Source organism: Neurospora crassa, linkage group VI (assembly GCF_000182925.2).
Source record: "Neurospora crassa OR74A linkage group VI, whole genome shotgun sequence".
Lineage (NCBI taxonomy): Eukaryota > Fungi > Ascomycota > Sordariomycetes > Sordariales > Sordariaceae > Neurospora > Neurospora crassa.
Window position 1 is genome coordinate 548,294 of NC_026506.1, and position 12,110 is coordinate 560,403.

General features: G+C 44.8%; 3 protein-coding genes across 3 annotated transcripts; 1 reads left to right on the top strand and 2 right to left on the bottom strand.

Annotated features, from left to right (window-relative positions):
- Positions 1-715: 715 nt before the first annotated feature.
- Positions 716-2,417, bottom strand: NCU04723 (hypothetical protein; the record flags this gene model as incomplete). The annotated part of the gene is made up of 2 exons (XM_955265.2): positions 2,214-2,417; positions 716-2,153 (listed from the first exon to the last, which is right to left on the bottom strand). Exons 1-2 carry the CDS (start codon positions 2,249-2,251, stop codon positions 716-718), a joined length of 1,476 nt encoding a protein of 491 aa, XP_960358.2. The 5' UTR covers positions 2,252-2,417.
- A 465-nt stretch (positions 2,418-2,882) lies between these two features.
- NCU04724 (VHS domain-containing protein) lies at positions 2,883-5,466 on the top strand. Its single transcript, XM_955266.3, has 5 exons — positions 2,883-3,565; positions 3,628-4,020; positions 4,079-4,531; positions 4,584-4,740; positions 4,794-5,466. Exons 1-5 carry the CDS (start codon positions 3,551-3,553, stop codon positions 5,108-5,110), a joined length of 1,335 nt encoding a protein of 444 aa, XP_960359.3. The 5' UTR covers positions 2,883-3,550; the 3' UTR covers positions 5,111-5,466.
- A 110-nt stretch (positions 5,467-5,576) lies between these two features.
- On the bottom strand, positions 5,577-7,205 carry NCU04725 (N-acetylglucosamine-6-phosphate deacetylase; the record flags this gene model as incomplete). The annotated part of the gene is made up of 1 exon (XM_955267.2): positions 5,577-7,205. Exon 1 carries the CDS (start codon positions 7,197-7,199, stop codon positions 5,577-5,579), a length of 1,623 nt encoding a protein of 540 aa, XP_960360.1. The 5' UTR covers positions 7,200-7,205.
- Between the last annotated feature and the right edge of the window lie 4,905 nt (positions 7,206-12,110).

Sequence of the window (12,110 nt, forward strand, 5' to 3'; positions counted from 1 at the left end):
CAGACGAAAGATAAGCCTACTCTTTGGAAACTCGGAGATTCCTCTGTAACGTGATACTGGATGGCAGGAGAGAGATATGGACATCGGACAACATAAGCGTCGCTGCGATCTCTCGGATGAATACTTCAATAGTGAGCAGATGCGTAAGTTCGGCAAGAGCTTGCTAAGAAGGGTATGGAACTTACCTATAGTTCCAGAGCAAAGTCTGGCGAGTCTCGGCTAAGAGTCTCTTCCTCGACTGCAAGAAGAAAAGGATGAATGAGTAGCCGTGTATTTGTTTGTTTGCTTCATCCTCACCCTAGCAAACAGCCGTCCATGGGAGACATCAAGGCCGATATGGGGCGGTCAGCAGTTGGTACGACTCAAGCGCACCCTTCAGACGAGTTTGACTAAGAACAGATCGAAGGAATGGACTACAAGGACGATCACGCTCAAGGAGAGATTGGAGGCTAGAATAGCGCAGACCTGGGAATGAGACGTATCAGTATGGCTCTTCGTATCTGGAAGAGTGATGTTAGCCTCACGTTGCACAATGTCGGTCTGTCATTTCACAGTGATTACTCACTACCTAACACGATCATGGCTGATATCAGTACACAAACCACAGAAACATATATAGCAGTCCCGTCAAGATAGTACCACAAATTTACAATGGTGGCGCATTGGACCCTGGCGTTCCAACGATATTTCGTAGTCCCAGAGATATCAATCCAGGTTACTCGTAGCAGACAACACTCCTGACACTTTCGATCTCGTGCCAATCAGTGACTCTGATACGCAACACTTCGAGGTCCCAACCGATCTCGGGCTTTTTGGCCTTTCGTGGTCGACACATGCAACGGCACATCTTGTTGTTTGGTACGTCGAGGAACCTGGAAGCCTCCTTTTCCACTAGACTGTCGTTCTTCCACCTAGTCAGAACACCCGATAAATGTGGAGGCTGGTCCTCGAAGAGATCAATGAGCTGGAAGTGTTGAACCCGTGAACCCTTCTCTCTCGAGGAATAGGAAACCCTGGCGAAAAGTTCAAAGGTCACTTCTTGTTCTTCTCGGAAGCATTGAGTTACTTCTCTGAACACCGAACCCAGACGGAAGCATGTTCTTAGAACGTTCGTGTTTGATAAACCCTCAACCGGCGACTTGTTACGCAATGGGCTGCGGAAAGGTGGCCTGGTAAATGGCTGGTGTTTGGGTGGGCTAATTGAGCGGGACTGCATCCATTCAATCGCATTCTCCAGCGGCTGGTTGGCCTCATTGGTAAGCTTCACGAATTGAGACGTATTATTCTCCTGGGAAGCAGCGGGCAGATGTTGGAAAACGTCATCCCAGTCAATGTCCTCATCAAGCAAGTTTTCGGTGTCGGCATTTTGATCGTTTTCCACGGGAACTGAACAGCTCTGAGGATTGCTACGTGGCGTTGATCTCCGTAGACTTGGGTCAAATATTTCAGGCGTAGAGCTCCCCTCCACAGCTTTGATGACACTGGATGGCGGAATCTGTGCGAATGGGTCCGGCAAGGAATCCAACAGCTCCGCCATCGCTTCTTCGTCTGACGATGCGACCGAGTACTCGTCAGCAGTCGCTGGATTGCTGTCACCGGACGGAACCTCATGCTCTCTAGCCAGGAGAGAATCACACGTAGGAACACTGTGGTATGTGAAGATGTCCTGTTCGCCTGCGTAGGTTGTCGGATTGCCACCTGTGAGCGAGTCAAAGATCATGGCTCTGCTAAAAAAGGAAGCATCCGTTTCTTCACAGTCTTCTCTGCCAGCCCGTGGGTTATTGGCACAAAGCTCTAAGAGCTCGGATTTGGAGTATGGGGGCGAATAGTAGCCATCCTGGTCGGAGGTCATCGTGTCCACAAGCATATGCTCTTGGGTATCGCCTTCTTCCCATGACGAATATCCAACCGCGACATTGTCGTCGTAATCGTAACCATGATACTCTGAGAAGGTTTCGAAAGATGGGAATACATATCCCCTTCTCTTGCCCTTTGGGCAGTCCCCATCAGTGTTTCGGCGTTTCAGGGAAGCTGAAGTAGCCGGATGGTAAAGCTCCGATGGAAGTGCTCCAGGCCCGTCCACGCCGTTGTTGACCGGTGCGGCATCATTGGCCGGAAGGGTTGTGGTAGTTGAGAAGGAGGACACATCACAACTGATAATAAGAACAAGTTAGCATTGCAGGCCAAAACATGAAGCGGGAGAACGGGCTTACGGAGCAGCGGAAGTTGCCGCACTGGAAGGGTCCATCATATTCAGGACCACACTCGGGTCATCTGTGTCTGTGACTGACTGGTCTTGGAGGGACAATGTCCGATTGGGTACAAAAAATCAAGACTAACGATACTGATGGAAGTATAGGCGCGTCACGGTATTGTCGAGGTCGAAGCCATTGGGATCCGATTGGCCTTTGGAAATTGAGACCGGGTGGTGGGAACCGGAAACTGCCTCTGGTGTTGACACGACTGGACTGAAAAGGACATGATGGTAGGAGAGGCCGGACGAGAGTCGAAGACGGAGGACTTGCGAAGACTGGACAACGAAGTGGAAATGTTTGAAATTTTCTCACTGTCCTTGAAAGCTGGCAAGTGCGAGTCGTCGAGGCGTTGATGCCCGCCTGATGATGATGATGGATGTACTTGTATACCTCTATGTATAAGTCGTACTTTCCTATTCTGGACGTCTTCAGCGGGCCCTTGAGGGCAGCTGGTGGGCGGGCGGGCAGCCGGACGGGAGTGAGCCAGGCAGGGAGGGTGACGGCGCCAAGTAATCTGGCCCCGCTTCGTAGCGAACCGAAGCCCCACCATTCGGCACCGGAGCCGAGATTTGTAGGGAGCTTGAGGCCTGAAAGCTAAACGCCAAGGACCGGCGACCGGGGCATTGTCAAGGAAGCATGGCTCCCTCTTTTTCGCTCCTTTATTGAAGGCGCATTGGGTGAGGTTGCTCACGAAAGAGCAATGTTCTGTTGGTGACGATGCGGTGATTTTGATTTTACTCATTTGTTTGAAGGGTTGTCGAAAGAAACACTGGGCGCGACGGAATCCGGTTTCACGGCGTCACACGAAATTCAAGCTCCCTCGTATCGATACCCCGCCATTGTTCGCTCCTGCGCCCGCCATCAGCCGCCCCTCGTCAAAGCTTCAGTCAGAGCATACACAGCATCACATCACTGCTGCGCAGGCACGACTGCTGCTTGCTGCCGTTTACCTTGACGCGCTTTCCTCGACAGATTGCGCTTCTTCTTAACGACAACGAAGAGCTTCCACCGACACTTTCCATCAATAAGTCGTACTAGGGACTTTTCCTGGTCAGGCCATTGTTAGCGACCGACTGCGATTGCGACTGCGACTGCGACTGCGACTGCGGCCATCTGACGATAACTGAACAACTTACCCAAAGTCGACGCGACTGTTTGGCTTGGCTCCCTTTCTTCAACCATACCATCCACCACCACTGCACAGCTTTCTCGACTTCTATCCCCGAGCTTTATTCTTTGCTATCTTCTACGACGAAGCAACCACGGCAATCAGCTTAGCGCTACTCCACGATACAATGTTCTCTTCCTCGGTAAACGACCAAAGGTTCCCTCAATAGCTGCGTCTCGTACATTCGCTAACAGCCCAGAACAGAAGCCCTACACGGCTGTTACGGTCGACATCGAACGTTTGACGAGTGAGACATTCGCCGAAGACGATCTCAGCGGCATCCCCGAGCTTATCGAAGCTATCAACCTCCAGGCTTCGGGCCCAACCGAGGCTGCCCGTGCCATTCGCAAGAAACTCAAATATGGAAACCTGCACCGCCAGCTCCGAGCCTTGACCATCCTCGATGCCCTGATTCAAAATGGGAATCCCCGCTTCCAGCGCTCCTTTGCGGATGAACCCCTTCTTGAGCGCTTGCGCTTCTGTGGCACCGCCGAGCTGTCGGACCCCTTGGTGAAGAAGAAGTGCTCCGAATTGTTTCGCAACTGGACTGTCTACAACCGCACTCACGGCATGGAGCGCGTCGCGAACCTCTACAGAGTAAGCTCCCTTACAGTCTACACTTTGACGTCTACCTGTCACGCTCACACCACTCCAGGAACTTCCCCGTCGCAAGCAAGTCGTTACCCAAGAAAAGTCCAAGGTACTTAAGGAGACCGAGAACCCTTTTGGCGAAGACGAGGAGGAAGAACGCCAGCCATCAGCAAGCACCTCAACTGCCCAGGCCAACACATCAACCACACACCCATCTTCCTCATCATCGCATAGGCCGACAGTGTCCAGTTCCAGTGGCCATTCTCACTCCTTCAGTCGATCCGGCAAGGACAAGTCAAAGAAGAGCAGCAGCAAATCCAAGAAGCACAAGCCATTTAACCTCGAAGCCGAAAAGGATCAGATGACCAGGACTATCGCCGAGGCGTCCATTGCCTCCACGAACCTGATGAACACTTTGCAATCCATCAATCGAGAGAAGGAGCGCATTTCGGAGAACTCAACTGCAGTGGAGCGTTTCGAAAAGTGCAAAATGCTTAGAAGGAACATCTTGAGATATGTACGTGACAGTGTCTCTTGACCATAGCCGAACGGTCTGCTAACAGACGCAGATTCAACACGTCGAATCTGAACAATGGCTAGGAGGCCTTCTACATGCCAACGATGAACTCGTCCAAGCGCTCATGACTTTTGAGCAGCTGGACCGCTCTATTGACGCGGACAGCGACTCGGATGATGATCTGGCTGAGCAAGCACATCTTTATCGGAGTATGTTCCCCTCTCCTTTTTGTTGTTCTCCCTCCCCTGCTAACAATTTCCAGTGGCAACTGAAAAAGCTGCCAAAGCCAAAGAATCCGGTGGTAGCGTACCCGGCAGTCCCCGCGCCCCCGTTGCGGGCATGGCTGGGCTCAGCATCACCAACACCCCTGCGAGCCCACCACCAATGCCTCCTCGTCCTGCGCCACCTCCCCGACCGTCTGCGGCTTCGAAACCCTCAATGTTGAAGCCGCCTACAAGAAGGGTGGAACCGTCTGATGACGAGGATAGTGAGGTGGATGAGGACGAGAACGATCCGTTTGCTGACCGGAATGCTGTCTCGACCCCTAAGGTGGAGAGTGACGAGCCCAAGTGGTCGTAGGCTGGGTGGACGTGGATAGCATGGCGGGGATGAAGTGATGATAATACGACATGGATACGAATTGAGTTGCTACTTGCTTACTGGATAGCCATTTGCCTGTCTAGGAAATATTTTTAGCGACAGCGAGGGACGATAGTAATAGTACGGAGGAGTAGATCGAGCAGGAAAGCGAAACACTTCGCAGCATTATCCTCAGTTGTTTTACCAAGTTTAGCGGTTCAGGGGAGAGGAATGAGTTATACCTTTTTGAGTTCTGGATGGCCAGTTATGAGTGGAGAGCGAGTGGTGTTTTCTTTTCAAGTCATGCCTTCGTGGACGGGAACCATCATTGCCATTCATCGTGCATAGCCAAATGGCGAGGCAACAGACATTCAGCACTCTACTTTCTGCTCCCTCCCTTGCAAAGAACCAAAGCTACATGACCAAGAAAGCATTCAACATCTATCAAGCCCCAACTCCCTCCCCATTATGATTTCGAACTCACCAAAGCAGTCCCATCCCTAACAAACACCCTCTCCCCAAATTTCCAAACCTCCTCAACAACCAACTGCTTTCTGCTTATCTTCCCGCTTCCATCCAGCAGATCCTCAACCTCAACTTCCACTTCCTCAAAAACCACCAAATCCGCATCCGCCCCGGGCTTCAAACTCCCCTTGACGCCCTTCAATCCCAGCATCTCGGCCGGCGTGCTAGTCACACTCGCCAACGCCTTGGGCACCGGCATCCCCGTCCATTGCAAGACATTGTTCACGCATTCAAGGAGGGTGGCTGAGCTACCTGCTATTCCTCCTCCTCCACCACATTTCTTCTTCTTTTCTACCCCATTGCCATTTTGGGTTGTTACCTCCTCACCCTGACTTCTTCCCGGGCCACCATTGACATGGCCATTGACGTGGATACCATTTTGTTTTCCCACCAATAGCGATTGTGGTGGGGACGACGGTGGTGACGGCGGCAATGACGACGACGACGACGGCAGTGGTGGCTCAGCAATACAAAGCTTACTCCCCCTCTTCTCAATCCACTCCTTCTTCTCCCCATTCATCCACTCGTACTTCCCATCCGGCATGCCCGCCAGATGCATCGCGTCCGTAACCAAAATAAAACCCTTAGGGTGCAAGTTATACGCCAAACAGACGGACAAGGGGTGCAAGTGGATACCATCTGCTATTACGCCGTAATAGGGTCTTTTGCAAGTCTTATCTTCTTCTTCCCGCGATGTAGGTGCAGCCAAACCCAAAAGACCAAACACCCCCGGTTCACGATGATGCAGAGGTCTCATGGCGTTGAACAAGTGGGTGATCATCGTTGCGCCCGCTTTGACTGCCGCGGAAGCTACAGCCAGGGAAGTCTCGGTGTGTCCTATGGAGACGACGATACCGCGGGAGACGAGCTCGGGGATGAGGGTCACGATGGACCCGCGTTCGGGAGCGATGGTGATTAATTTGATGTTTGCTTCTACTCCTCCCGAGGACCCGGAGGAGGAGGAGGAAGAAAGGTTGGAAGAGCCGTAGACGTGTTCTAGGTCTTCGAAGGAGTGGGCGGCGCGCAGGACGGAAGGGTCGTGGATCCCGTGTTGGAGGGGAGAGAGGAAGGGGCCTTCGACGTGGGCGCCGAGGGATTCGGATCCATTTGGGGGGTTGCGGTGGTGGTGGCGGTTGGAGGAGGAGGAGATACCGGGGAGAGGACCGAGGTGTGGAAGGGCGGAGTGGTAAAGTTCAGGCTTCTGGGAGGTTAAGGTGGGGAGGTAGGAAGTTACGCCGGTGCGGATGAGTTTCTTGTTGAGAGAGTGGATGTTTTTGAGGTATTCGGTGGAGGAGGTGAGGGTGGAAAAGTTGAAGCCAAAGGCGCCGTTGAGTTGGCAGTCGATGAGGCCGGGGGACACGATGCGGTTTTGGAGATCGAGGGTGACGTTTGGGAGGAGGGTGTTGTCCGAGGGTTCGAGGATTTTGCCGGTTAGGGAGTCGATGAAGAGGTCGGATGGGATGAGGGAGTCGCCGATGATGAGACGGCAGTTGGTGAGTTTGGTGATGCCGGTGCCGGTGCCGGTGCCGGTTAGAGGCGGGGAAGGGGGTGTAGCTGCGGGCATGATGAGGGTGGTGTGAAGCTGGTGAACGATGTCAAGTTCTTGGAGGGAGATTGACTTGAGAGACAAACTGAAAGTTCTCGGGGAGGGACTTGGTGATATGAACGCTTGTTCATCAAGTTGATAGGTCGTTCTGTCCTTGCGTTGGTGATACTTGTTATCGGACGCTAAGACGAGATGGGGGATCTACACAAACACCGGACGATAGCGTTGGTATTTTCAACCGCGTCATTTCCGGACAACCTCACTAAAGGAACAATGAGATAACGGCGCAAGATCGGATGAAGATAGGAGTGTTACGGCGTAACGAGACATCACCACTGTCCACGACGAGGTGTGCAAGGTGTGTTGCCTTTTGTGGCAAAGTTAGTGGATTATCATCAACCAAGGGCGCACATGGTGTTTGTCGCGCATGGTATTTGTCAGGGACAGTTGTGATCCTCGGACGAAGCTCAGTCGTAGAAGGATTTCCTGTCACATCAACATCACTCTCCATCACCATAAAACGAGGGAAGATGTTTGCTCGGCATTGGCAGATAGTCGGGCCGCCAGATCCATCACACCTCAGAAATCGATACCAAGGTGACTGGGTGTTGATCGGGATCGTTGCGAGTCTTTATCATGGACATCTCAAGTGTAACGTTGCCGGTCGATGCCAAAAGGTGAGGATTACGACGCCCAAAAGCGACGTTGTCGAAGAAGATCACGGGAAGAAAAGCACATGTCAGAAATGGTGGAGGATCAACGGAAATCCAACGCCTACCCAATCTAGCCAAGCGCCGCCCAATCGATCACCGACTAACCATTCCCACACTCAATCGCCTGTGCAGTCTTGGCAAGAGGTGTGTGTGCGTGCACACACACACACACACACCGCACTTCTGTATTGTACAACTTCGTCAAAATTCATTATTTGACAATAATTTCTATATTAATCTAAAGCTATTTCATTGTGCAAAATAATTACAATACTAGTAATTAATTAAATCTATTGCGATAATGCCTCTTAAAATAATCTTTAATTTAAAACCCGCCGGCGTAAAGCGATCCTATATTTGAAGCGGCGTACTAGTAGTCTACTTCGACGAAGATTAAAATTAGGAAGATCCTAATTTAATAATTTTATAACGCGCTTCTTCCTACTTTAGAAAAAAGAGCCGTAAAGTTGAGTAGTTTATTAAAGTTATCCTTAAGATTGCTTTACTTAAAAAGAAGGTTACTCCTATTAAGACTATTATTAAAAAGACCGCTGTTAAGACTACTATTAAGAAGGGGAAGGCTATTGTACTAGAGTTAGAGCTAGTTCTAGTCCTAGAGCTACCGTCGTCCCCCCTTAAACTTACGATACCCATTGAAATTTCTAGTAGCGAAGAGGATTCTAGCAATAATAATAAGGTTAAATAATAGTTCTCTGTCCGTTTTACCCCTAAAAAGTAGGCTTTTAATACTTTATTTTATTTATTAAGCGATAATAACAACGAAGTAGCCTCCCCGATTAAACTAATTACCTCGGTACTACCGGCTTAGCCCTACGTTGCCCGTAAGCCGGTTACTATAGTACCGCCGTTACTACGTCCTAAATACTCTAATTCAATACAGGTCTAATTTAATATAGTCGGTTTATATATTACCGCTAACCGTATTAAATTACCTACTATCGAAGAACGTAATTTATTTAGAGAGGTTGAGGTTGAGTAAAATAATAGCGAATTCTATAAGTAGCAGTTTGGGACAATATTGCTTAGCAAAATCCTATATATATAGTAAGGTTATATAAAAAATATTATTAGTAATAATATAGCCGTAGGGATAAAGTAGTTAGTTTCTTTATATAACGTTATATATATTACCGCTACCTATAATAACCGCTATATTCGGGTTATTATATATAATAAGACTGTTCTTAGGAAGGATTTTTATAATAGGTATAATAATATTGAGTATAAGACTATTATAAAATTATACCTCTACTATATTAGCTAGTACTATTATTTTATTATATTATTTAAATTTCAGTTGACTGACCCGTCCGCTAGTAAAATCCTTACTACCCTATTTTCCTATAGTAGTATACCCTCTATTCTTACCCCTTTTTGTAGTTTAATTAATCCTTTCGTTACTCTAACTCTACAAACAGTCGATACGCCGTTATTACGAGGGTTACAAATTCTAGTTAGTATTGAGAAATTTAAATACATTATAATAAATACTATACTAGTAGAAGTTAAGAAGAATTTAGAGGAGGACTAGTAGTGAGAGGAGCATACGGGGGTAAAATTACGCGGTATTGTATATTAGGAGCTAGTATAGGTATAGGCGTACGGTTTTAGCTATAAGTATAAGAATTATAATAAGGCTATTAAATATTAAATATACTACATTATAAATAGGAGTATAACCTATTATAACTTTAATATTAAAAATATAAGTAAGTAGGTATATACTATATTATTAGGGAAGGTTATAGTAACTAACCCGCTATTTGAATTAGTACGAAATATATTAGGTAATAAGGTAGCAGCCGCCTTTAATATTAGCGATAATAGTAGTAAATATAGGGGAGGAGGTAATAGTCTACTAATTAATATTAATATTATTAATAATATTAATAGTAGTAATAATAGTACTAATATAGAAATTATAAATAGTCTATTATAAGCTACGCTAAAGAGGGACGATTTTAGAGGTTTATATTAACTATACCCTCCTCCCCTATACCTACTATACCCGCTACTATATTAGTACTTCCCTCCCTATTTTTAATATCTCTAAATCTAATTACCTTATACTACTAGTAATTCTATTACTAACTTAATAATCGCTAGCAGCTATAATTATAATATAGCGGGCGTTCTCCCCCTACTAAGTAAAGCAGTAATTATCGATTTATATATACCGTTAAAGTATTTTACTATTGCGTTCTATAGGTACCCAACCAACTACAAAACTTTTACTACTAAGCGTACTAACATTAACCCTCCTCTTATCTTTATAGCAACTATAGTATTTATTTAGCTACCAATATTATTATTAATTATATTACTATTAGTAGCAGACAAGGAGGACGAGGGTAAGGAGATTAGAGACTCCCTAGTAGAGGCCGGAGAATTATTTATACTACGTCCGCCTATACCCTCGACTTTCGGTCTTCGTTTATTATTACTACCCCCCGCCCCGTTTAGTTAATCGGTTAAAAAGATTATTATTAAATTCTTTAAAGCGTTTTATAAGCATTATTATATTAGGTTATTAATTAAAATAGTATTAATATATAGAATTCTAATCGCTTTAAAGAATAAGCTTTAGAATAAGGAGGCGTTACCCGACATATTTACATTTAGAAAGTAACTAGTAGAGTAATTTACGAGGTTGGGGTTTAGTTACAACTTCTATACGGTATTTAGGGACGGTATTAAAGACTTCCTTAAAATTGAATACGCGGTATTAATAATATAATTAAATTATAGTAAGTATACCCTCTAACCCCTATTATTATAATTTAATTAATTAGTATATATTTTAGACCTGCGATTTAATATTGTATTTAAGTACAGCGTTATTAGAGCTTTCATTTTTATAGCGGGTACTATTACTAGCGGTCCTAGCGAGCGATAACGATATTACAAATCGATTTATAGTAAAAGAGGGGGGTTTCTAGCATTTTAGTATTATTATATAGATAAATACAATTTTTAATACTTTTAGTACTTCTAGTACTTTTGGTATTTTTGGTATTTTTGGTATTTTTAATATACAATTCAATTTAATATATATAAATCTATTTCTCCCTTCTATACTCTTTACCGCTACTTAAATATAGTATCCATTTCTCTATATTCGATTAGTTCGTTAGTATATAGTTCACTATACTCTTTATTAATATTATTAAATCGATCTATTACTAGCTTTGTATTCTTAAAATAACTACGGATTTATTATACTTTATACCCTATATCCTACGCCAATCGCTTAAGAAACGTAATAAAATCGTTGTTTAATATTTTATTACTGCCTTCATTATAATATACCCTTTTAAATTACTATTTAAAATCGCTAAAGTATACCTCGATAGGGTTGAATTCGGAAGAGTACAGCGGCAAATACTATAATAGAACCCCCTTTTAGTTGTATATATATTAGAGTTTAGTACGGGGGTGCTAGCTAGTGTTATTTATTATTAAAATACTATTGCGATTAGGAAATAGATTTATTTTAGGGAGTAGGTATTTTACTATTTAGTCCTAAACCCCGGTTAAATCCATTATACTTCTAAATACTAGTATATTAAGTAGCCTATCTATTATAATAGTTAGGAGGAGGTAATACTGCGTACTACGTACGAATTTACTTAATATTATTATAATAGTACTACAGGGTACTTAATTAGTATAACGAGCGCTATCCTTTCGGTTTGTACTAAATTTATTATAGAATACAAATATCTCTATAGTAAATAAAGAGATCTTTAATATCTACTCGGCTATTAGTATAGGGGATTATTATAATACTTTTATATAGAGTCGCTTCTTCTTCTATTTCTTTTATTGAAGGTACTATTGTACGGTTTCGGTCGAAATGTGTACGTTATACTCATTAGCTAGAAAGGTATAGATTTTATCAAGGTATAAATCGGGTTTTAATACAAGGAGGTTTATAATTTCCTTTATAATATTAATTATAATTAATAAAGTATAAGGAGTAATATAGTATACGCTATACCTTAAGCGCCTATATAGGAAGCTTTTTAATATTTTGGGAAGTTTGCGACAGTAAAAATGCTTTGCTAGTATTTAATAGAGTACGTTTATATTTCTACGTACTCCTTATATTTATACTAGTAGTCTTAACAATATTATTGGGATATTCGTTATTTACTAGTATTATCGTTATTAATACCTTCTAGCGGGTATTGGG